Here is a 25,505-nt window from a genome sequence, read left to right on the forward strand (position 1 = left end):
TGGTCTCGAACACCTGGCTCAAGTGATCCTGTCACCTCGGCCTCCCAAAGTTCTGGGATTACAGGCGTGAGCCACCACGCCCAGCCTCAAGGTCAAATTTGATGTGATTTATATTAGTGTGGGTCAGTGATTATATTAGTGTGCCGCCTCTCCCATGCTGCTCCAGCCATACCCTACTCCTTGCAGCTCCTGGACCCCACCAGGCTTTCTCTCTCCTTTTTCTGATCGCAGTTGAGTTTTTAAATGATTCTGCTGTGCAATAAAATAACCATTAATAGGGAGATGGCTACAATGTCACGGGAAGGCTGAAGACTAATTATTCTGGGGCCAAGGAGAAAAAAAGCATTTGGCTAAGAAATCATTTACAACACGTAAAGCTATGGCACTATCCTTAGGCCAGAAATGCCACAGAGCATAGTTGAAGGTTACAATACACATGCACCCCACAGCCAAAATAAGACAATCTTGAGATGCTCCTAGAAGGGCAGAGTCTAGGCGGGCCCAGGTTAGCACCCTCTGCAGCCATTTAGAAGAGATACCCATTCATTCTACACCTCTATCTGAAGTCAAATTGGAAGCTAGAGGTCAGTGAGGCATCTCAGGAGGTCTCCATGGCAACAGTTCCAACATAGAAGAACCCAGAGGGTTTTGGACAATCACATTGCAGAGGAAAAGAAAACAGAGATGCTGGCACGGAAGTTAAGCTCCCCTCCCACCCTCGCTTCAGCGGTCTGGAGGAGGGGCAGGAAGGTGGGTGGGGTGACAGTGCCGTTGGGTGGACACCCAGGCCCTGTGATGTGTGCCCACATTTACCACTGCTCTCTTCCTTCCCCTGCCTGGTATTAATCACCGTCACCTCTTACTGGGTCACGCCTCTCCACACATCTGTTTTTTTCTGCCCTCACCCCAGCTGTTCATACACAGTACCCAGAGAGCACCATCTCAGAGTCAGGCCATGCCCCTCCTCTGCTCCAAACCCTCCAAGACTCCCTTCTCAAAGTCAAGGTCCTTACAACGGTGATGGGGCTGCTGCAATCGGCCTGAGTGGCCTCTCTGCCCCCTACCCCTGCCACCTCTCCCGTGCTGCTCCAGCCACACCTTCTTCCCTGCAGCTCCTGGACCCCACCAGGCATGCTCCCACCTCACGGCCTTTGCATTGGATGTTCCCACAGCCAGGAATGCTTATCCCCCAGATAAGGACACAGCCAACTCCCTCACCTCCTTCCTGTCTGAGATCAAATCTCACACTTCGGTGCAGCCACCCTGCCCACTGCCCATCCTAGCCCCTTTACCCAGCTGTTCTACTTTGTCCACAGCACACACCAGCCTCCCAATTCTGTATCAGTTACTCATTTACATTTATCTTCTATCTCCCTCTGCTCACAGGTAAGCACAGTGGGAACTCAGCAACATTTGTTGACTGAATGGTGGTTTCCACTTGGGATAATTACAAAATAATTACAGAGACAAATTTGCCTGAGAAGGAAGTGGGAGAAATGGCAAAGTCTGTAATAGTCCATTTGACCCACTGGTTTTCAAACTGCCCCCCAGAGCCCCAGAGCGATGGGCTAGATAAGACACAGGGGGGAACCCTCAATACCCCACCTTCAAATTATAACAGCACATGATTCAGCAATACCACTTCTGGGTATATATGCAAAACAACTGAAAGCTGGGTCTCCAAAAGATATTTGTACACCCATGTTTACAGAATTATTCACAATAGCCAAGAGTTGGAAGCAACCCAAATGCCCATCTACAGACGAATAGATCAACAAAATATGATCCATACATACAGTGGAACGTTATTCAGTCTTAAAAAAGGAAGGAAATAGGCCGGGCGCAGTGGCTCAAGCCTCTAATCCCAGCACTTTGGGAGGCTGAGACGGGCAGATCACGTGGTCAGGAGATCGAGACCATCCTGGCTAACATGGTGAAACCCCATCTCTACTAAAAAATACAAAAAACCAGCCGGGCGTGGTGGCGGGTGCCTGTAGTCCCAGCTACTTGGGAGGCTGAGGCAGGAGAATGGCGTGAACCTGGGAGGCGGAGCTTGCAGTGAGCGGAAATTGCGCCACTGCACTCCAGCCTGGGCGACAGAGCGAGACTCCGTCTCAAAAAAAAAAGGGAAGGAAATTCTGACACATGTTACAACATGAATGATGAATGTACCCTGAGAAGTTATGACATAAGCCAGTCACAAAAAGATAAATGCTGTACAATTCCACCTCTATGAGGTATGAGTAGTAGTCAAATTCATAGAGAGAGAAAGTAAAATGAATGGTGGTTGCCAGTGGCTGCGGGGAGCAGGAACAGGGGAGGGAGGTGGTTGTTTAAAGAGTGTGGAGTTTCAGATCTGCCAGTTGGAAAGTTCTAGAGATTCGTTGCACAACGATGTGAATACACTTGACATTACTGAATTACACACTTAAAATGTGTGCCCTCTTCCAAAAGCACAGTTTAATAATAAAATCAGCTTAGATTTTCTGGGGCCTACTTCCATGATCCCACTTCAGCTTCCCAACAACTTTATGAAGAAGAGACAATCGTTGTCCCCATTTTACAGATGAGAAAACTAAGACTCACAGAAGATTACAATGAGACAACTCACAGAAATTTTCAATGGTAAATTTCATGGTATGTGTATTTTATCACAATTTTTACATTAAAAAAAAATTAGGGCCAGACACAGTGGCTCACATCTGTAATCCCAGCACTCTGGGAGGCTGAGGTTGGGTGGATCACCTGAGGTCAGGAGTTCAAGACTAGCCTGGACAACATGGTGAAACCCCGTCTCTACTAAAAATACAAAAATTAGCTGGGCATGGTGGCGGGCACCTGTAGTCCCAGCTACTCAGGAGACTGAGGCAGAAGAATTGCTTGAATCTAGGAGGCAGAGGTCGCAGTGAGCCGAGATCGTGCCGTTACATTCCAGCTCTTGAGACAAGAGCAAAACACTGTCTCAAAAAGTAAATAAATAAAAAATAAATTAAAAATTAAAAGTTCAGAAAATAAAAAATTTTTAAAAATTTTAAACATTTAAAAATCACAACAGTAAAAGGTGGACAAATGTTAGCCACGTGTCACCTCTTTCCACACATCATCTTATTTTCTCTCAACAATCCTACAAGGTGGGTGCTATTATCATCCTTCCACAGATGGGGACAGAGAGGCCCTGAGAATTGAAGGTCAAGGTCCCTGGACGAGTCATGTGGTATTTAAACCTGTGCCTGGAACTTAGGCCACAGGCAGCCATCTTCACAATGGTGCTATTCTACCTCTCTTTGGTCTGGTTTACATCCTGGCCGGAGATTTCCAACACAATTTGAAAACCAGCAAATTGGATGAATCTGACGAGCTCTCATCAATCCACAGGCTCACATCCCACTTCTGAGCCCCAAGCACCTGTGGACGGGCCTAACCTGCCTTTCCCGCTTTGTTTTCTTTCACTCCCTGCTTGCAGCTCATCCTCAGCTAAACTGCACTCCCCTGCTTCCAGTTAACGCTGGGATACCACCTCAGGCCTCAGCTCAGGCTGTTCTCTCCCATCTGGGTCCCCCTGTCCAAATAGTGTCCTTTTCCAAAAGCACAGTTTAATAATAAAATCAGCATAGATTTTCTGGGGCCTACTTCCATGATCCCACTTCAGCTTCCTAACAACCTTATTAAGAAGAGACAATCGCTGTCCCCGTTTTATAGATGAGAAAACCGAGACTCACAGAAGCGGAAGTCACACAGCTAGCAAGACCTAGGATGCTCCTTCCAGGCCTGTGTGACCTCAAATCCCAAGTCCTTCTCCACTTTACTAAGTTGGGGGGTCAGGGGTTGCCACGCACTTCCCTGGATTTGTCCAGCGAACGTGGGGTCTGCCACCTCTGAAGCCACAAAGACTTCATCTGGGCCCCTTCATCTCTTCTCGGACATAATGGCCGGTTGCCAATGTGTCTGTCTCCCTGAACAGGAGGGTCCGGGTGAGAGTGGATGAAGCCCAGGGCACCAGGGCTTCCCAATTAATATTTTGGTTATTCATTCCAGTGTAAAACACCCAGCCCCTCCACTCCTGCCTCCAACCCAACCCTTTGTAATTTTTATTTATTTATGTATTTTGAGATGGAGTCTTGCTCTGTCGCCAGGCTGGAGTGCAGTGGCTCGGTCTTGGCTCACTGCAAGCTCCACCTCCCGGATTCAAGCGATTCTCCTGCCTCAGCCTCCCAAGTAGCTGGGACTACAGGCCCGCACCCCCACACCCAGCTAATTTTTGTATTTTTAGTAGATCTCGATCTCTGGATCTTGTAATCCGCCCTCCTTGGCCTCCCAAATGCTGAGATTACAGGCGTGAGCCACCGCGCCTGGCCTGTGATTTTCTTTATCAAATTTATCACCACTTGACGATGTATTATAGGTTTATTTACGGTCTATCTCCCTCACTAGAGGAAGCCCAAAAAGGCAGTGGCTTTTGGGCCATGTTCCCAGACATATCCTAGGACAGTATGTGGCAGAGCAGGGGCTCAATCTCTGTGTGCTGAATGAAGCAAGCCACAGCTGAAAAATGACTTCAGCAGATTTTGTTGAAGGACAATATCGTTTTATATAAAGTGAGGTCCCCAATGTGCTCAAGAGGGCCTCCCTATCAGTGGATGTCATTACTGAGGACCCACTAAACAAACTTAGCCCTGGTCCTGGAGGTCACAGGGGTTACAGTTAGGGTGGTGTACAGGGTATAGGCAGGAATTAATCCCAGCAATGAGTGTAAAATACCACCCTGAACTTAACCTCTGACATACCAGGAGAAGTCTTGTGGCCTGAGGCATTTGGAGTACAAGTCTGGGTAGGGCTAAAATGTGAAGAATGAGAAGATGTTACCTGGGAAAAGGGAAGCAGGGGGTAGGAGAGACCTGGAAGAGCAGATGCAAAGGTCCCAAGGAGGAAGGGGTGGCATGCCTGGGCACAGAGGGCTGTTGATAAGTGTCTGAGATGCAGCTGGAGGTGTAAGCTGGGAGACAGGGGTGCACAGCCTTCCAGTTCGTGTAAAAGGTTTTTGCTCTTTTCCCTAAGAAAATGGGAAGCCAAGGCCAGGCGCGGTGGCTCATGCCTGCAATCCCAGTACTTTGGGAGGCTGAGGTGGGTGGATCACAAGGTCAGGAGTTCAAAACCAGCCTGTCCAATATGGTGAAACCCCATCTCTACTAAATTACAAAAATCAGCCGGGCATGGTGGTGGGTGCCTGTAGTCCCAGCTACTTGGAAGCCTGAGGCAGGGGAATCGCTTGAACCCGGGAGGCAGAGGTTGCAGTTAGCCGAAATCGCATCAGTGCACTGCAGCCTGGGTGACAGAGTAAGACTCTGTCTCAAAAAAAAAAGAAGAAGAAAAAAGGAAAGAAGAAAGAAGGAAAGAAGGAAAGAAAGGAAAAAACGGAAAGAGAGAAAGAAAATGGGAATCCAGAGTGGGGTTTTAGGCAGAGGCAGAGGGTGGTACGATGATATCAGGGCAGCTTGAAGCGGAGGTCGGCCAAACGGAAAGTGGATTGGATTTCACTCTCACCCCTTCTGCCTGCTGTCACACGTTCCAGAGAGCCAGTTCCCCACTCCTCATCAGCAGCCCCGGTTTATAATGTACAACACGGTTTACAAAACACACAGGTCAAAAGAGAACACAATGAGAAACCATCCACTGACATTTCTTAGGTTCCACGTTAGCCAGCCCTGGTGGCTGATCCAGCCTTTGTAGCCCAGTGGTACCAGAGAAGAGAGGGATGATTTGAGCCTTATGAGGAACTCTCCAGACCTCAGCCTTTGTGGGAGCTACACGCTGAGCTATGACAACCTAATCGATCAACTCCTCCTGTCCAACTCCTCCTTGGGCCATAGGACTAAAAAGGATAAAGTCATGCCTGTAATCCCAGCACTTTGGGAGGCCGAGGCGAGTGAATCACGAGGTCAGGAGATCGAGACCATCCTGGTTAACACAGTGAAACCCCGTCTCTACTAATAATATAAAAAAATTAGCCAGGCGTAGTGGCAGGCACCTGAGGCTGAGGCAGGAGAATGGCAAGAACCTGGGAGGCAGAGCTTACAGTGAGCTGAGATCGCGCCACTGCACTCCAGCCTGGGCGACTGAACAAGACTCCATCTCAAAAAAAAAAAAAAAAAAAAGTATAGTCTCCCAAAGTGTCAGACACTGCACTGGGCCTTTTGTGGCTTCAGCTCCTTTAATTTTCACAACAACCTTGGAGATGGGTATATCACAAATGAGTAAACTGAGGCATAAAGAGGTCATTTAGCTTGCCTGATCACTCAGTTACAAAGCTGCAAAGCTAACACATGAGCCCATCTCTGTCTGATGCTGCACACGAGGGCTTGAGGCCACTCTAACACCGGTCTCTTCTGCTGTCTTCATGTACTTCACAGTTGGGGAAACGCCAATGGTCTCCCCTGTGCCCAGCCCTCCCTCCCCAGGCTGAAGGGCAGGGCTTTATTCCACCCTCTGGAGTGTACTTCCTGAGGGCAGGGCTCGTTTTGTTCAGTGCTGTATCCTCAGTGCCTAAACAACGCACAAAGTAGGAGCTCAACAAATATTTGAATGAACAACCCAAAGCCATTTGTTGAATGAACAAATGGATGTTCCCAAAGCTTAAAAAGAGTTTCATATTTTCTGCAATGAAATAAACACTGAGTTAGGGGAAAGGGGGTTCATGTGCTGACTCCTACTTCGAGTTAGGTAGTAGTCTGGGATGCTAGCCTGACCCTGCTCGCAATTCCCAGTGCCACCCCAGGGAAGAGCTGGGCTGGTCACCGCAAAGGCATTGTGGAGGCCAACTCTGTGCCAAGCACTGGGTCAGGCTCTCCAGACAGGTAGCCCAGGTTTTTCTCTCTTGCTTCCTAGCTGCGTGGTCTTGGGGAAGTTACTTCACCTCTCTGAGCCTCAGTTTACCCAGTTTTAAAATCCACTCAAAAGTCAGCAGCAGTAATTCTTCCCTCCTGTAACTTCAGGCATGGATGCCAGAAGACATGGCCTCCTTGTAACATGAGGGGCCTGACTTTTCTCCAGAGGCTCCCCAAGCCCCGCTAGAACGCTCTGTTTGAGAGTCTGCAGGGGGCGCGGGGGGCAGGGAGAGACGAGGCGAGAGAGTCCTAGAGGCTTTCCTGACAGGGACGTGGAGGGGCCACGTGGGGCAAGGGAAGCACAGTGACCTCTTGTGACCTTGGGCAAACCCCCTTCCTCTCTGACCTTGACCAGCGTACTCATTTGTCAAGGGAGCAGCTGGGTGACCTCTAAGAACTCGGAGGCCGAGGCCGGAGTCGCCCGAGTGCTCCGCCCAGCCTCAGTTTCCCCCTCTGCCGCCCCACAAGATTTCTAAAAGCACTTCCGGCTCTGAAAACAACCACCAGCAGGCGGCCTGGCTCAGGGCAGGCAGCGCCGGGGAGCGCGCGGCCGCTTCCTGGTGGGTCCAGTGTCCCTGGGGTGGAGGGCAGGGCGCAGGGCAAAGGGCCCCAGGGCTGGGCCGGGCTCAGAGTGCCCCGCCTGGGGCTGGCGGGGAGTGGCCCAGCGGGGTGCGCGCCACCGTGGCCTGGCGGCTCCGGGGCCCCCTTACCTGGAGGCGGCGGCGAAGGCGAAGGCGGAGGCGGCGAAAGCGGCTAGCTGCTCCTCCCGCCCAGCCCCTCCCCTCCCGGCTGCGTCCCGGCCCCGGGCCGGGCCCGTCCCGCCGCCTGCCCCGAGCGCGCCTGGTCGCCGCCGGCAGGGCGGAGCACTCGGGAGCGCGGCGCGGGGGCGCGGGGCCTTCCAGGCTCTGACTCGCCAGCTGCCGGTCCCGACCTGGCTCGTCCCACCTCTGCCCCACTTCCACCACCCATCGCGACGGGGGTGCCGGCCTCTGCAGGTGACCGGCCAGCCCTGGCGCCACATCTGTGTGTGGGTCCATTTACCCTCCAGGAAGCAGCGAGACAGCGCGGGGCGGGAGAAGGGACCTGCAGGGTTGGCCTTTGCAGAAACTGCCCGCGAAGGACTCGGCCCCTAGAGCAGCGTGCCCCAAAGCCACGGCGATGGAAGAAGTCTTCAAAAATGTATAATGTAAACAAAGAACCAGTCACAGAAACCGCGTTCCCGCACGTGTATGCAGCACTTTGTAGTTTGCAAAGTGTTCAGATAGCTCAGTTCCTCCTGATTCTTCTTTCATTTTCCCTAACGCTAAGTTTGGTCCTGTCTCAGGGCCTCTGCCTGGAGGCTCCCGTGCCTGGGACTCTCTGCCTTCAGGCCTTCCTTTCCCCCAGTCCATTTCCCGCTTTCCATTCTGGTCTCCTCTCGGGATGCGATCTGAGAGTCTTCCCTGACCACCCAGCACATTCAGTCATTGAACAAATTTACTGAGCACCTACTAGGTGTCAGGTACGGTTCTTTTTTCCCCTTCCTTCCTTCCTTCCTTCCTTCCTTCCTTCCTTCCTTCCTTCCTTCCTTCCTTCCTTCCTTCCTTCCTTCCTCCCTCCCTCCCTCCCTCCCTTCTTCCTTCCTTCTCTCTCTCTCTTTCTTTCTTTCTTTCTTGATGGAGTCTCGCTCTGTCACCCAGGCTGGAGTGCAGTGGCCCGATCTCAGCTCACTCCAACCTCCGCCTCCTGGGTTCAAGCGATTCTCCTGCCTCAGCGTCCCTAGTAGCTGGGACTACAGGCGCGTGCCACCACACCCGGCTAATTTTTGTATTTTTAGTAGAGACGGGGTTTCACCATGTTGGCCAGGCTGGTCTCGAACTCCTGAGCTCAGTGATCCACGAGCCTTGGCCTCCCGAAGTGCTGGGATAACAGGCCTGAGCTACTGCGCCCAGCCGGCGCCAGGTACAGTTCTAAAGGCCGTAGAATCATGCACCAGGCCTCCAGTCCTGTTCTATTTTAATCATAGTCTTTATCACTCTGAAATTATTTTGTTCATTTTTCTGTTTCCTACTTTATGTTCTGCCTCTCCAACTTTTTGTTTGTTTGTTTTTTGAGATGGAGTTTTGCTCTTGTTGTCCAGGGTGGAGGGCAATGGCTCGGTCTCGGCTCACTGCAACCTCTGCCTCCAGGATTCAAGCGATTCTCCTGCCTCAACCTCCCTAGTAGCTGGGATTACAGGTACCAGCCACCACGCCCAGCTAATTTTTGTATTTTTAGTAGAGATAGGGTTTCACCATGTTGGTCAGGCTGGTCTTGAACTCCTGATCTCAGGTGATCCACCCACTTCGGCCTCCCAAAGTGCTGGGATTACAGGCATGAGCCACTGTGCACAGCCCCAACTAGACTTTGAAAGTCCTGGAGGTGGGTGGGTTTAGGCTGCCTTGCTCTCCTCTGTGAGCCCAGCCCCAGGGGCTGTGCCTAGCACTTGTAGGTGCTGAAAAGAAGCACTTAATGACTGGATCTCTTTCCCCTAGCAACCCTGTGAAATTTCATCACACCCATTCTAAAGGAGAGGAAACCCAGGCTCAGGTCCAGATAGTGCAGAAGCCACAGCTAACGAGTGCCAGAGCTAGAGCATGAATCATCGCGGCCTCAGAGGCTGTTGCCCTTTCCCTCAGTGAAGACAGTCTAGGGTTATGGGAGGAAAAGGTACTGACGGGAGTCAGAGACCAGCATCACAGCTCAGAGCCTGGGACTCATGTACCTTGTGAAATGTTCCATCCTCCATCTGCTCATCTCCCCACTGGCCAGTGAGGACCAAGAAGGGCAACTCTACCCACCCATGAAGTTATTGTGAGGGTCAAATGGGTCAATCATGTGTAGGCTTTAGGGGAATAAGGGGTTATAGCTGAGCATGTGAGCTTTGTCAAGATTGAGAACTTCAGCCAGCCCTGCTCTCAATGTCTGGTAGCCCCTTCCAGCCAGATCAGCTCTGTGGGACCAGGCACCACTCTGCACTCCCCAGCTTAGCCTTGTCTCTAATTTGGTTGGAGCCCTTGTGTCGAACACACTTGTCTTTGGATATTGGACCCTGTTCAGCCTTTGCCCAGCGCCCAACCCTCACCCTAGTCACCCCCACCGCACACAGGCCCTAATCCCATCATTGAGTCTATGGGTAGGAAAGATGGAGAAAATATGTTTACCCCTTTTGGTGCATGCTTTTGAGATTTTTTTATGTTTGATATTGGACACTGAAGAACTTCATTTCCTCTAAGTAACTCTCCCCCAAAGGAATGTTTAGGGAGTTGTGGAAGGGGAAGCCTTCTAACGAACCATTGACTAATTCAACCAGGATGTGTGGAGTGGCTGGTGGGGTTCTAGACATTGAGGATATAGCAGGGCAAAGAATCAAAGTGTTTCCAGCAAAATCATGGAGCTTACATTCTGGTTTGCAGGATGGGTAGAGGGAGATGGACAATAAACAAACTGATTTTATTTTATTTTGTTATTATTATTATTTTTTATTGAGACAGAGCATTGCTCTGTTACCTAGGCTGGAGTGCAGCGGCACAATCTCAGCTCACTGCAACCTCCACCATGGGAGTTCAAGCGATTCTCATGCCTCAGCCTTCCGAGTAGCTGGGTCTACAGGCGTGCACCACCATGCCTGGCTAATTTTTTTGTATTTTTAGTAGAGATGGGGTTTCACCATGTTGGCCGGGCTGGTCTTGAACTCCTGACCTCAGGTGATCCATCTGCCTTTGCCTCTCAGAGTGCTGGGATCACAGGTGTGGGCCACCGCACCTGGCCTACAAACTGATTTTAATCTGTTTTACAGAAAAAGTAAAGCAGGGAGGTCATGCTATAGAAGATGAAGCAGTCAGGGAACGCCTGCAGGTGATCTTTGAGGAGGCTATCAGGTTACAGGGCACAGCATCCAAGGTAGACCCAGCAACTGCAAAGGTCTTGAGGTGGGAGTGTGGTTGGCCCTTATAAGAAAACGGTGTGAAAGGAGAATGGAGAGTGCTAGGGGAGAGTCCTGGATGAGATGAGATCAGACAGGTAGTGGGGGTCATATCACTGTGAGCTTTTTAGAAATGCTGATGAGGGCTGGGTGCTGTGGCTCACCGCAGGAGTGCAGTGGCCTGATCTCAGCTCACTGCAACCTCTGCCTCCCGCCTGTAATCCCAGCACTTTGGGAGGCCAAGACAGGTGAGTCACTTTAGCCCAGGAGTTTGAGACCAGCCTGGGAAACATGGTGAAACCCCATCTCTACAAAAAATAGAAAAATTAGCCAGGCATAGTAGGGCAAGCCTGTAGTCCCAGCTCCGTGGAGGGTGGAGGTTGCAGTGAGCCATGTTTATACCACTGGACTCTAGCCTGGGCGATAAAGCAAGACTCTGGCTCAAAAAAAAAAATTTATTTATTTATTTACTTATTTATTTATTTATTTTATTTTATTTTTATGTATTTATTTTTTTGAGACGAAGTCTCGCTCTGTCGCGCAGGCTGGAGTGCAGTGGCCAGATCTCAGCTCACTGCAAGCTCCGCCTCCCAGGTTTATGCCGGTCTCCTGCCTCAGCCTCCGGAGTAGCTGGGACTACAGGTACCCGCCACCTGGCCCGGCTAGTTTTTTGTATTTTTTAGTAGAGACGAGGTTTCACCGTGTTAGCCAGGATGGTCTTGATCTCCTGACCTCGTGATCTGCCCGTCTCGCCCTCCCAAAATGCTGGGAATACAGGCTTGAGCCACCGCGCCCGGCCAAAAAAAAATTTTTTTTAATTTTTAAAAATCTTTTTAAAAAGGTTTTAGGTTGAGGGGTACATGTGCAGGTTTGTCATACAGGTAAACTCGTGTCACAGGGGATCTGTTGTACAGTTTATTTCATCACCCAGGTATTAAGCCTAGTACCCAATTGTTGTTTTTTCTGCTCCTCTCCTTCCTCCCAACCTCCACCCTCAAATAGGTCCCAGCATCTATTATTCCCTTTTCTGTGTTCATGAGTTCTCATCATTTAGCTCCCACTTATAAGTGAGAACATGAGGTATTTGCTTTTCTGTTCCTGCATTAGTTTGCTAAGGATAATAGCCTCCAGCTACATCCATATTCCTGCAGAAGAGGTGATCTCATTCTTTTTTATGACTGCATAGTATTCCATGGTATATATGTAACACATTTTCTTTCTCCAATCTGTCATTAATGAGCATTTAGGTTGATTCTATGTCTTTGCTAGTGGCTCACAGGTATTTCAAATGTGTGGGCAGGGCCAGGAGCCACTGATGTAGGGCCTAGTCTACTCAGTTAGGGGTGTGGATGGAGAGTTGTAGAGGGTTGAGGGCGGTGAATTGACATGACCTCACCTTTTAAAAAGATCCCATTGGCTGCTGTGTGGAGGGTAGAGAGACAAGAGTGGACAGAGGAAGCTGGTTAGGAAGCTATTGCAATAATCCAGGCCAGAAAGAGGCCTGTATTTGTTGAGCACCTATTATGGCTAGGCACAAGAGCATATAATGGAAACAGAGGTTACTGGGTCCTCCCTTGTCCCTACTCCGTTCAGAATTTCTCAGGGATGTGGGAGCCTAGGAATTTGTATTTTTAACATGCTCCCCTGGTGATTCTGATCATCAGTCAGGTTTGGAACAACTAAATTATTGGACTTAATTTTTCTGGAAATTCTAGAAATCACCATAATACTGCTTAGGGAGCACTGTCCTTGTTGCTGGCTCCATGTGCTTTCTATATATACCTTCTATCCTTCAACCCTATGCAGTGTATATGATTATTAGCCCTGTTTCTCAGAGGAAGGAACAGGCTCAGAGAGGAATAACCTGGCCAGGATCACTGAGCTACAAGGTGGCAGAATCAGGATTTGAACCGGGGTCTGACTGATTCTGCTATCCTGCCCTTGATATTTACACCTGAATATCAATACAAGTTCAATGATATCTAGATGAGTTGCGGATATTGGTTCCTCAATGAGAGAAGCCTCCTTTGCTATGTCCTGTTGATGTCTCTCCTCCTAGGACCGACGTGAGGGCTGGCCTGGCCTGGGTGTTTGTTGAGTGGAACTGAATTCTAGCAGTGATATCACTGAGGGCAGCCCATATTCTTTCCCATAGAGGATCCCTATGATGCTGTTGTGCTGAACTGGAGACTGAATGAGCCAGAGGCCATTCATGGTCACTTCTTTCCTTACCACACTCTATAGAAATAAACTGAGCTCCCCTGGGGAGGGATTGGACACTCCCTTAGAGGAAGGCCAGGGTGGAGGTAACTTCGGACGATGTGTGGCTACCATGAATGTGACATTGCTTAGCAGTCTTTTGATTGTGTTTCCAAGTCATCTTTGACCCAAAGAACTGAATAATTTTATGTTAATTGGACAATCAACTGGAATTGGCAGAGCTAAGTGTTGGGGGTTTGTAGTCAAAGCCATTTGGGTTAATAATTCCCCTCACTGTTTTCTTTTCTCTTTTTTTTTGAGACGAAGTCTCGCTTTATTGCCCAGGCTGGAGTGCAATGGTGCCATCTTGGCTCGCTGCAACTTCTGCCTCCTAAGTACAACCGATTCTCCTGCCTCAGCCTCCCAAGTAGCTGGGATTATAGGTACATGCCACCACGCTTGGCTAATTTTTGTATTTTTAGTAGGGGGGGCGTTTGTCATGTTGGCCAGGCTGGTCTCAAACTCCTGACCTCAAATTATCTGCTTGCCTTGGCCTCCCAAAGTGCTGGGATTACAGGCGTGAGCCGCCGCGGCCGGACACCCCTCAATGTTTTTATGTGTTAGGTAGTAATTTTGTAGTCTCCTGCCATATCTTTTACACAGAGGTTTGGGTCATGACCTCTACCTGCTTCTTATCTAAGAATGCTTTGCACTTGCCCCTGGTCTGATATTTTCTAATGTGTGAGACCCATAGCACTGGTGGTACATGAAGTGTCTCTACCTGGTACATGAACTTGCATTAAATCACCTTGAATCACACAGTAAGAAAGCGATTCCCTTCAATCCTTGTTCTGTTGGGATTGTTTAATGCTATTGAATCTTTAAAACTCCTCTACCATTTGCTAATCTTTCCTTTTTAATGAAGGAAAATAGGCCTCAGGTCAAAGCCTAGCTTTAGACAGCCTCACAGCCATCTAAAATGTTGAGTTAGGATTTAATTATTTGTTTATTTATTTAGTAAACTTTTTATTTTGGAAGGATTTTAGATTGACTGCAAAGACAGTTAAAGAGTTCTTATCTAAGAACCATATATCTTTCACCCTGTTTTTCCCCAGTGTTAGCATCTTATGTAAACATATGGTACATTTGTCAAGACAAAGAAACTGGTATTGGGTACTGGTACTTACTGTTAACTAAAGTATGGAATTTATCAGTTTTCCATTAATGTCCTTTTACTGTTCCAGAATCCAATCTAGGACACCACATTGCATTCAGTGTTATTTATTTATTTATTTATTTATTGAGACAGGGTCTTGCTCTGTTGCCCAGGGTGGAGTGCAGTGGTACAATCATGGCTCACTGCAGCCTCTACCTCCTGGGCTCAAACGATCCTCCTGCCTCAGCCTCCTGAGCAGCTGAGACTACAGGTGCACACCACCACACCAGCTAATTTTTATATATTTTTGTAGAGACAGAGTCTCACTAGGTTTGCCAACGCTGGTCTCAAACTTCTGGACTCAAGTGATCTTCCCATCTCAGCCTCCCAAAGTGTTGGGATTACAGATGTGAGCCATTGTGTCTGGCCAGCATGACTTTATTAAGGAATGCTGGCTGGAGGCAGGCAGGGAGAAATCAGGCCCAGTATTAAGGAGAAGCCAGGTCCTGGAGGCCTTGCTAAGGAGGGTGTAATTTACCTTGAGGGCAAGGAAGAACCACCAGTTTTAAACAAGGTTGAAATTTGTTCTTTTCTGAAGGCCCCTTTCTGGCTGCAGTGTAGAGAATGAACTTACTGCAGGGCAATGCTGGAGGCAGTAGTGACCAACAGAGCTGGATGAAAACTTTCTCTCCAGGGCAATTAACAAAGCTCTGAAACTCTCAGTGCAGCAAGTGTGGACAGAGCAGGCATCTCAGCATAAGATTGAACCAGGCCAGGTGCAGTGGCTCAGCACTTTGGGAGGCTGAGGTGGGTGGATCATGAGGTCAAGAGATCGAGACCATCCTGGTCAACATGGTGAAACCTCATCTCTACTAAAAATACGAAAATTAGCTGGCCATGATGGCATGCACCTGTAGTCCCAGCTATTCGGGAGGCTGAGGCAGGAGAATCGCTTGAATCCGGGAGGTGGTGGTTGCAGTGAGCTGAGTTCACATCACTGCACTCCAACCTGGTGACACAGCAAGACTCTGTCTAAAAAAAAAGACAAAAAAAAAAAAAAAAGATTGAACCAGACACCAGAGTCTCAGACCAAACTCTTAGACCCTATAGTGTTGTTATATTTGGTGTAACTTTTTAAAAGCTATGATGTACATACCGAAAATCACATAGAGGATGTAGGCACTGTTTACAAATAATTATACAGTAAACACCCACCTGTGTAACTACCACCTAAGTCAGAAAATAGAACAGGCCCAGTGCAGTAGCTCAGGCCTGTAATCCCAGCATTTTTGAGAGACTGAGGCAGGAAAATCCCTTCATCCCAGGAGTTCAAGACCAACCTGGACAACACAGCAAAACCTTACTAAAACAAAACAAAACAAAACAAAACAAAAAGTTAGTTGGGTGTGGTGGTGTATGCCTGTAGTCTCAGCTACTTAGGAAGGTGAGGCAGGAAGGTCGCTTGAGCCTGGGATTTCAGGGATGCGGTGAGCTATAATCGCACCACTGCACTCCAGCCTGGGTGACAAAGCAATATTCTGTCTCAAAGAAAAAAAAAAAAAAAATAGAACATTACCAACATTACCGGTGTCCCAGAAGCCTCTCCTAGTCAGAACCTCCTTCCCCTCCCAGAGATACTCTCTTCCATGATTATTCAAGTTTCATTCAGCTTTTTTACTTTAGTAAGTATGTGTAGATCTTGTTTCCCCAGGTTGTGTGTTGGTGATGGGGTGGGGGTGGTCAGGAGTGTCCCTTAAATTGTACACCTTCCCAGGCACCTAATACACTGATGGGTCTGGAGGGCACCCACTCTGTGTTGAGACCAGTGCAGGTGTTATATATGTCATCTAATCGGATTGCCATAAAATCTGTATCAGGCAGGCCTGATGAGCCTACATTTCCCAATTCAGGGGAAGCACATACCGTACCCAATTCACACAGAGTGTAAATGATAGATGTTGGGTGTTGTTGTTGTTGTTGTTGTTGTTGTTGTTGTTTTGAGACAAAGTCTCACTCTGTCACCCAACCTGGAATGCACTGGCACTATCTTGGCTCACTGCAACCTCTGCCTCCTGGGTTCAAGCTATTCTCCTGCTTCAGCCCCCCAAATAACTGGGATTACAGGTGCCTGCTACCATGCCCAGCTAATTTTGTGTGTATTTTTAGTACAGAGGGGCTTTTGCCATGTTGGCCGGGCTGGTCTTGAACTCCTGACCTCAGGTGATCCACCCACCTCAGCCCCAAAGTGCTAGGATTACAGGTGTGAGCCACTGCGTCTGGCCCTAGACGTTGATTTTGAACCCAGGTCTGTCTTGACTGAGGGCTCTGTTCTTTCCTTGGCTTGTTCTGGTGGGGGTAGTGGAAGGTGAGGAAGGATGGGAATGACACGGGGTGGCAGGGGAGTGGTAGGTACGGGGACTAAGAGGGGTCTTTAGAGCCGGACTGGCCTGCCTGGCTTCTCATCCCAGCCCTGCCACTCAGGCACATTGCTGACCTTCTCTGACCTTCTCTGTGCCTCAGTTTCCTGCCTGATAGGGGTTTTGTGTTGATTCTACGAGAAGACGTGTAAAATGCCCAGCACAATAAATCATCACACATACCTCATGGGGTTGTCGTGAAGAATACAAGAGTTAAGTTTAGTTCAGGAAGCTTTTAGAACAGAACCTGCAGGCGGGAACCACTCATGAGCATTGGCCACTAATATTGTTGTTCTTTTCCCTTTCCCTCACTTTCACGGGTGTGCAATGAGCTGCAGTTGCTTTGAAATTGCTGCATCTACAGTGACTTTGCAGACTGTTTTCTTCTGCAGATTGACTCCAGTGAAGGGCTCTGGCTGGGTGTCTGGAGAACTAGAGCTTGTTTCTTCTGGGGATCATGAGGCCAATGGAGTGGAGGCTGGCTTCCTCTAACAGTGCTGGCCTGAGCTCCACTCCATGTTTCCTGTCTGACCCCACTTGTAGGCAGAGCTAACATGGGCACCACCCTGCTGGGCCTGACATCAGGGCAGCCTCCCCACAAGGTCAGTCTGGCTCTTAGGAGGGTGGGAATGTGTGATAGGAGGGCTCCTGACCACCTGGCCTGTGACATTGCTTCTTGCCTGGCCTCTGAAAGGGCTGAGGCCCATGGTGGGATTTTTCAGCAGCCAGGATCCTGGACAGCTCCTATATTCAGTCAGGGATATTGGTTGCAAGCAATAGAAACTGATTCAGGCTATTGGAAGAAAAAAAGTTAATTGTAGAGAAGGAAACTGAGACTTCAGTGAATCAACCAGAGGGGAAGCACAGATACGGGGACGATCCGGTTTGCTGCAGCAGCTGCTGCAGCCGCTTTCAAACATTCATTTCTCCTTGCATCACTGCCTCCAGATTCAAAGTTCTGGAAAAGAGCATCTGAATGGAATAACTTGGATCAGGGGTTAATAATTGGGAACTGGGCTGCACAGCAGGAGGTGAGTGGCAGGCAAGTGAGTGAAGCTTCATCTGTATTTATAGCCACTCCCCATCGCTCACATTACCACCTGAGCTCCACCTCCTGTCAGATCAGCAGCTGCATTAGATTCTCATAGGACCATGAACCTTACTGTGAACTGTGCATGCGAGGGATCTAGATTGCGTGCTCCTTATGAGAATCTAATGCCTGATGATCTGTCACTGTCTCCCATCCCTAGATGGGACTGTCTGGTTGCAGGGAAACAAGCTCGAGGCACTCACTGATTCTACATGATGGTGAGTTGTAGAATTATTTCATTATATATTACAATGTAATAAAATAGAAATAAAGTGCATAATAAATGTAATGCGCTTGAATCATCCTGAAACCATCCCCCCATCCTGCCCCCCCTTCCCTCTGTCCATGGAAACATTGTCTTCCATGAAATGTAGTTCCTGGTGCCAAAAAGGTTGAGGAGTACTGACTTCGATCGTGTCATGGCTGCAGGTGAAATGGGGTGGTGAGTTGGGGGAGGACCAGGGCCCCACTTGGTGTAGTGGTTGCTGGTGGGACTCTCCCTTCAACAAGATTAGACATAGGGCAGTTTCCTTAGATAGGGAGAGCGAGGGTGGCTGAATCAATCCAAGAGTTGAAGGAAAGAAGAGAAGACAAATGTCCACTGTAGTCCTGTCCTCCTTGAGCAAACAGGCTCTTACAGTGGGTACCTCAGTGTCCTAAAAGAGAAGCTGGCCTGCTTCTCACTGCAGACAGGCTGCTGAGAGAAACCGGGGAGAGTGGAAAGTGCAGATGTAGCCCTGGAGTCAGTCAGGTTAAATTCTAGGACCTCACCCGCTGGCTTGTGACCTTGGGCAAATGCCTTACCTTCCTGGGTTTTAACTCTTTTGTCTGTGAAATGGATAATAATTCAGCAATTCTTATGCTTGCCGTCTGACTGCACATTGGGCAGAGATGCAGACTAAGGATCATTCAGGAGCTGTAGGCTCTGATTCTTACTCCATCTACAATGTCTTGGGCATTTGGAGGGTAAACACAGGGCTTCTCTGAGCATTGATTTTTCCATCCACACAATGGGAAAAGAAAATATGACCTGGTTTAGGGAGTCAACCAGACATGATTCTGAGGCTGACACTGCTGCTTACCTGCTGTAAGACTCTGGGCGAGTTACTCAGCTGAACTTGAAGTAGCTCGGATTGATGGGCACAGTGCAAGCACGGGCACAGAAGAGGTGCTCTATTGACTTTCTAGGGTGGCCACCCTCCTAAGGTGCCACTGACTGGCTTGATCAAGAGAAATGTGTGGTCTCATACAGTTCTGGAGATTAGGAGTGCAAGGTCAAGGTGTCAACAGGGTTGGTTCTTGCTGAGGGCTGAGACACAATCTGTTCCGGGTCTCTCCTCACTTCTAGTGTTTTCCTGGCAATTTCTCTCACCCTCGGGCCTGCAGATTCATCACCCTGATCTCTGCCTCCACCTTTTTTTTTTTTTCTTTGAGACAGAGTCTCGCTGTGTCGCCCAGGCTGGAGTGCAGTGGCTGGATCTCAGCTCACTGCAAGCTCCGCCTCTCAGGTTTACGCCATTCTCCTGCCTCAGCCTCCCGAGTAGCTGGGACTACAGGTGCCCACCACCTCGCCCGGCTAGTTTTTTGTATTTTCTAGTAGAGACGGGGTTTCACCTTGTTAGCCAGGATGGTCTCGATCTCCTGACCTCGTGATCCACCCGTCTCGGCCTCCCAAAGTGCTGGGATTACAGGCTTGAGCCACTGCGCCCGGCCTCTGTCTCCATCTTTACATGGCCTTCTCCCTGTGTCTTTGCACCATCTTCGCTCTATACATGTGTGTCTGTGTCCAAATGTCCCCTCTTTGTAAGGACATCAGTTATAGTGGATTAGCACCCACCCTAATGACCTTATTTTAACTCAATTACCTCTGTAAAAACCCCGTTTCCAAAGAAGGTCACACCCTAGGGGTTAGCACTCCAACATATCTTTTTTGGGGGAACACAATTCCACCTGTAACAGGTGCTTAGCGTCTATTAATTTCTCTGACTCATCAAATAAGATTGCATATCCTGCTCAGGACCTGGCACAGAGCAGAATCTCAAGAAGTATTTGTTGAATAAAAGAATGGGTGGATTCTAGATTCCATGGTGTGGGTTTTGTTGTTGTTGTTGTTCATTTGTTTGTTTGTTTGAGACTGAGTCTTGCTCCGTCACCCAAATTGGAGTGCAGTGGCACTATCTTGGCTCACTGTAACCTCCGCCTCCCAGGTTCAAGCTATTCTCCTGCCTCAGCCTCCCAAGTTGCTCAGATTACAGGTTCATGCCACCATGCCTGGCTGATTTTTGTATTTTTAGTAGAGACGGGGTTTCACCACGTTGGCCAGGCTGGTTTCAAACTCCTGACCTCAGGTGATCCGCCCACCTCAGCCTCCCAAAGTGCTGGGATTACAGATGTGAGCCACTGCGCCCAGCCTCCATGGTGTTTTGAATTCTCCAGAGAGTTCTCTACTCTGTGGAGTGCTCCCAGAGATACACCCTCCCCCACTTTAAAAAAGTGATTTCAAGATGCTCTAACAAAAATATAAAGTTCGTGAGAACACCTCCAGGCACATTCAAGAACTTGGATCTGACTTCTGTTTTTAATGAGCTCAGTGCTGTTCCCACAGCCAGAGAAATTGCAGGAAAGTCCTTCCTTCCCAGAACAGCTCTGCTTTGCCACAGATAAAGAATTATTTGTTTTAGGAAAGCTTGAAAAACTTCCTCCAGTCATTTGAAAAGGGGTTCCAACAGTGAACAGGAGGCCCCAGCAATAAATCAAGTGAGGCAAGGAAGTAGCTCTGGGAGATGGGACAGGTAGATTCCCACAACCCTCTGTCCCAGGCACTCACTAAATCAGGAAGCTGTCACTGAATGAGAGGATGCCAGCGCTTCTTAATTCTTAAGTCTTAGGGGCTGGGGACCCACATAGCTTGATCACTTATGATGTGCTGGAATGTTCCATCTGGTACAGCAAAGAGACTCAAAGCCCAGACTCTGGAGTTAAATTCCTACAGTCTATCCTTGGCCCCACCACCATCTCACTGTGTGACTTTGGGCATGTTCCTTCACCTCTCTGTGCCTCAAAGTCCTCACTGATAATTTGAGAACAATAAGAGTACCTCCTTTATAGCATATGTGATAATATATGCAATACACATTGCAGGGTGCATTTAGATAATGTCAACAATTATTGTTATTATCATATTGTTGAGGATGCTGCTGGTGCTGAGGCTGATCATGGAAAAGGTGAATTCTAGTGCCCAGGTTTATTCAATGTCTGTTCTCATCATTCCCATTAGGGATTTCTAGAACTCAGTCCCATCTCTCTGTCTCTCCCTGTCTTCCCCTCCCTTCTTTATCTCCTTAGTGCTCAACCTTGGATTATTTCACTGATTCCCCAGCAACCCTAGGAGGTATGTATCATAACCTCAGTTTCATGGGTAAGAACCTGAGACGTAGAAAGACCAAGGGACTCCTAGGTGGATAACTGGAATTCAAGCCAGTATGTCTACCTCCAAGGCTGCTGCACGGGGAGATGGGCCTGATGGGAATGAAATTTGGCCTCTCCCTGTAATTTCTTTTCATCATTAGGACCTCCCCCTAGGACCTAGGCTCAGACTTCACCGCCAGACTGGCCTGCCCTGGACAATGCTCCACACTCGACTGGCTGCCCCCTGCTGGCTGTCAAGCTGAACAGGCCCCGAGAAACCCATTTACCCAAGAAGGCCAATGGTGGCTGATAAAAGCAGTCCACTAGACGGTGGATGCGCATCCAGCAGCACCCTGAATCCTCATGGAGGCCCTGGGAAGAGTGTATCCCCCACCTGCCACTTTACAGGTGACCAAACTAAGGCTCGGAGAAGTTCTGTATCTCCCTCCTGTTGCACACCGGGTCAGAGTTTGGATTTGAGCCCCGGGCTGGCTCTCTGGTTTCTTCCAATCACATTCTTTTGCAGGATGTCAATTTCCTCTGCTATGTCTGTTTCCTCTGCTCTCTTCCAGGGCAGACTGGGTTGATTCTGGCCTCTGGTGCTCTCTGTTCCCATGCTGCCAGGGCCAGAGGATGACTGAGACCAGCTGAGCTTCTAAAAGGCTGGTGATTGCAGTGTCTGAACACCTTTACCCAGGGGGACGGAGGGCACATTGGTTGGGGAACTATCACATGCCAGGAATGATGACAGGAAATCTCACTGTTATAAATCACTATTACAAATCTCACTATTTTCTGATTTTCACAATGTAAGATTCAGGGAAGTAAAGAGACCTACTTAAGGGCAACAATGGGGCAGGTGAGGTCTCAAACCTGGGACTCCAATGTTCCTGCTGGCCTAACTCACTGCAGAGGAGGCTACAGCAGGGTAGTAGAAGTCTGCAGGAGAGCCATTCTATTTTTATCATTCTCTTTTCTTTTTTTTTATTAAAAAAATTTTTTTTTGAGATAGAGTCTTGCTTTGTCACCCAGGCTGGAGTGCAATGGGATGATCTCAACTCACTGCAACCTCCGCCTCCCGGGCTCAAATAATTCTCCTGCCTCAGCCTCCTGGGTAGCTGGGATTGCAGGTGCCCACCACCATGCCCGGTTAATTTTTTTGTATTTTCAGTAGAGATGGGGTTCTACCATGTTGGCCAGGCTGGTCTTGAACTCCTGACCTCAAGTGATCCACCTGCCTCAGCCTCCCAAAGTGTTGGGATTACAGGGGTGAGCCACCGTGCCTGGCCTATCATTCTCTTCTCTTTTCTTTAGCATGGATCACAGATTCTAAAATTCTCCAGCCTCTCTGAGCAGCTGACTGCTGGAATTTGGAGGCTCCTGAAATTAGTTTCCTGTTCTCCATGCACTTCTCAAAAACCCTCATGTGGTGACCAGATTCCCACTTATTTTGGAGTTGCACACAAAGGAGGCAGCATCATGAGGCGGAAGGAGCCCTGGTTTATCTTGAGGGAGCTCAGGCATTGACTGTGCAACCTTAGGCAGGCGAATTCACCTCTCTGATCCTCAAGCTCCTCCTCTGCAAGAGAGAGATCATAATGGCCTGTACTTCATAAGGTTATTGTGAAGATAAACTAGATAGTGCATGGAAAGCAGTTAGTGCAGTACTCAGCACAGAGTAAGTACTGGATAAACAAGTATCCACCATTATTATGGTAGAAATGGTATCATTAGCAACTGAAACCTTGGGGGGAGGTTTTGATCTTGGTGAAGGTTCTGAGAAATATGACAGATCACATAGGAGTGGAGAACTGAGTTGGGAGGGAATGTTCCTTGCCTATCCCACTGGCAGCTATCCCAAACTGACATGCCTGGGGCCAGCTCAGGAAATGCCCAGTGACCCTCTTCAGCTTGGGAGACACGGTGTTCTTCAGGCCCACTTGGTCTGGCTTTAAGCCGTGGGTCTGTGCATGCCCACACACACTCATAGTCTCTCAGCACCAGTCGCCATTAGGGCCAATGGCATGGGTTTGGACTTGTCCTGAGACAACAGCACTCCTCTGAGGTTTCAAGTCTGTTTCCCATTTATGGGGCCTTTAGAAGGAAATAGTATGTCTCCTCCCACCCTCTGCTCATCTACCCTCCCACATAAACCCCAGCTGAGGCCTGCCCCTGGCAACCATGGAAAGCCATTTCCTCTAGCCAATGCCTCCCCTGTGTTAAGAAGTAAACACGGTGGAGAGAAGGCACAAAAAACCTTTGTGACTTGTAGGGTGAGGTGGGAAAGGTGGGGTTATTGGTGAAGACCGTTGCATTTATGGGGCCTCTTATCTTTATGACAAAAGCTCAACTAGGACTTGAGATGCAATAACAAAGAAAGTAACATCCATAAAGATCTATTTCTAACGTGTGGGCCTGAGCAATAGGTGGGCAGCTGGCCCCGCCTGTATGTGGACTGCAGTCCTTGTAACCCCGAGTTTTGCTGCTGAGTCAGGGCCTGGTGGCAAGGAGTGGGGAGCTCTTAGTGAGGATGCTGGGAGCCCCAAACCCTGCCCTCTCCTCCCCTCCCCAACTCTGCCAGCTAAATGTGGGACTCCTGCTGCAGCTTCAGAAACACCATCCTTTAACCCACATTTTGTCTCCTCAACCCTAGGTTCAACTCCATGGGAGACCCAAACAACCAGGACACTTGCCGAGGCTAGGCTGGGCATGAGATGCACAGTGTTAGAGAAAGCACAGTGGGACCTCCCCATGGACTCCAAGCTCCCAGGAGGGAATATGTGTAACAATGGGAAATGTGAACCAGCTGCTGCCCCCAACACAAAAAAACCAAAGGAAAACAAGAAAACAAAACCAACTGCATACATTGCAAAAAAAAAAAAAAAAAAAAAAAAGGAATTCCAGTTCTATTCTACAATAGCATCAATACTGCAATACTTTCATCAAGTTATAGAAAGAAAAACCAGGAACATTGGCATAAGAGGAACAGGAACTTCCCCCATCTTGTCATGTTCAAGTAGTTTGTGTCTGCTCCCCTAGACCCCAGCAGTTTAGCTGTGCTATCCCAAGGGCAAGTGCAAGCCTGTCATCCAAGTGTGTAATTCTTGACCCAGGCTGGCCATCTCGGCTTTGGCTTGCAAGTCCCACTGGCATGTGATTTCCCAAAGGAGCCAGTCTTAGTCCGCAACCCCTTACCCTGTTCGTTGTGGAAGTCCGGGGGCCCAAGGGCAGAAAGGCTGCAGGCACAGCCTTATCAGAGGGCCCTCAGGCAATGGAAGAGATGTGGCTGTGTTTCTGCTCTCTGCAGAAGAGAGTCCTGGAGGAGGGCCAGCAGCTGCCCCGGCTGCTGGGGAGGCAGCAGAAGAGGGTGGACATCAGCAGGGCCAGGACAATGATGAAGGTGAGCACCCATCGTAAGACACCCGGGTAGATGAAGGGCCCGATGAGGATGATGAGCAAAGCCAGCAGGAGTAGGTGTGCGGCCAGGCGTCGGGCTGCCACGTGGTTTGCACTAACTTCATCCTGTCCATCTTCTCCCACCAAGCTGGGGTACCCTGCTGCCAAGTCGGCAGGACCCGCCAGCCCCTGAGGACAGAGCGGCACCTCTGTGCCTGGCTGGGCCAGCTGCTTCACCACCGCCTCGTGGTCGCGCAGGCTGCAGATGAGGCCCCCAGGGACGGCGGTGACCTTGCGGCACAGTGGGCAGGTGACGGACCAGGTGTTGTCCTGCACGCACAGCAGGAGCTTCAGGCAGATGGCGCAGAAGGCATGATGGCAGGCCAGCAGCTTGGGCGACCGGGGACAGCTGTAGGGCTCCCGGCACACCAGACACTCCAGGTCACATTCTGTGGAGCCAGGGTGACCCCCAGCGGGAGCCACAGCGGTGGTGGTTGTGGTGGCTCCTGCGGAGATGGGCTGGGGCTGTTGCAGGGTCTTGGTGCAGGCCATTCTGGGCACAGGGACCGGTGGGAAACTGTCGCTCAGCACCTGGGCATTGGCAGAGACTGTCAGCTGGCGCCGCTGGGACTTGGATGGAGTCTGCCTCTCCTTTTCACTCTGGCCAGGTGCCTGTTGACAACAGCTGTCTGACACTCCTCTCTCTCAGAGCTGCCCAGCTTGTTTCTTGGCTTACGTTGTCCCTTCAGTTATTATTATTTATTTTCTCAAAACCTAGGGTTAATCAGTAACTTGCGGGTCTGGAGACTTTGAATTGCCTGATAGGAGGGCAAAGTGGGCAGGGTCTAGTGAATCAGGACTTTCCTGTTGGGGCCAAGTGCCTGGTGGGTGGTTCAAGCTTTGGGATGCATCAGAATCCAACTCTCTCACCCCCACTCCCCAGGTCCCTGAACCTTTTATTTATTTATTTTTTTATTTAACTTTTTTTTTTTTTTTTTTTTTTTGAGATGGAGTC

At 49.2% G+C, this 25,505-nt stretch overlaps 2 protein-coding genes across 9 annotated transcripts in view; both read right to left on the reverse strand.

The window, feature by feature from the left end:
• The window catches only part of TMCO4 (transmembrane and coiled-coil domains 4), a 126,115-nt gene extending 118,070 nt beyond the window's left edge, over positions 1-8,045 (reverse strand). For 2 of the 8 annotated variants that reach the window (XM_030942442.1, XM_030942441.1), the window contains exon 1: positions 7,592-7,671. The gene's annotated coding sequence lies outside the window, so the exon portion shown is untranslated. Of the gene's footprint in view, positions 1-7,591; positions 7,711-7,922 lie in introns of those variants that run through there. The other 6 variants (XM_030942440.1, XM_030942437.1, XM_030942436.1 and 3 more) reach the window with 6 other exon arrangements.
• A 15,934-nt stretch (positions 8,046-23,979) lies between these two features.
• Positions 23,980-25,218, reverse strand: RNF186 (ring finger protein 186). The gene has a single exon (XM_010385540.2). It carries the CDS (start codon positions 25,040-25,042, stop codon positions 24,359-24,361), a length of 684 nt encoding a protein of 227 aa, XP_010383842.1. The 5' UTR covers positions 25,043-25,218; the 3' UTR covers positions 23,980-24,358.
• Between the last annotated feature and the right edge of the window lie 287 nt (positions 25,219-25,505).

The sequence above is a fragment of the Rhinopithecus roxellana genome, chromosome 12 (assembly GCF_007565055.1).
Source record: "Rhinopithecus roxellana isolate Shanxi Qingling chromosome 12, ASM756505v1, whole genome shotgun sequence".
Taxonomy (NCBI): domain Eukaryota; kingdom Metazoa; phylum Chordata; class Mammalia; order Primates; family Cercopithecidae; genus Rhinopithecus; species Rhinopithecus roxellana.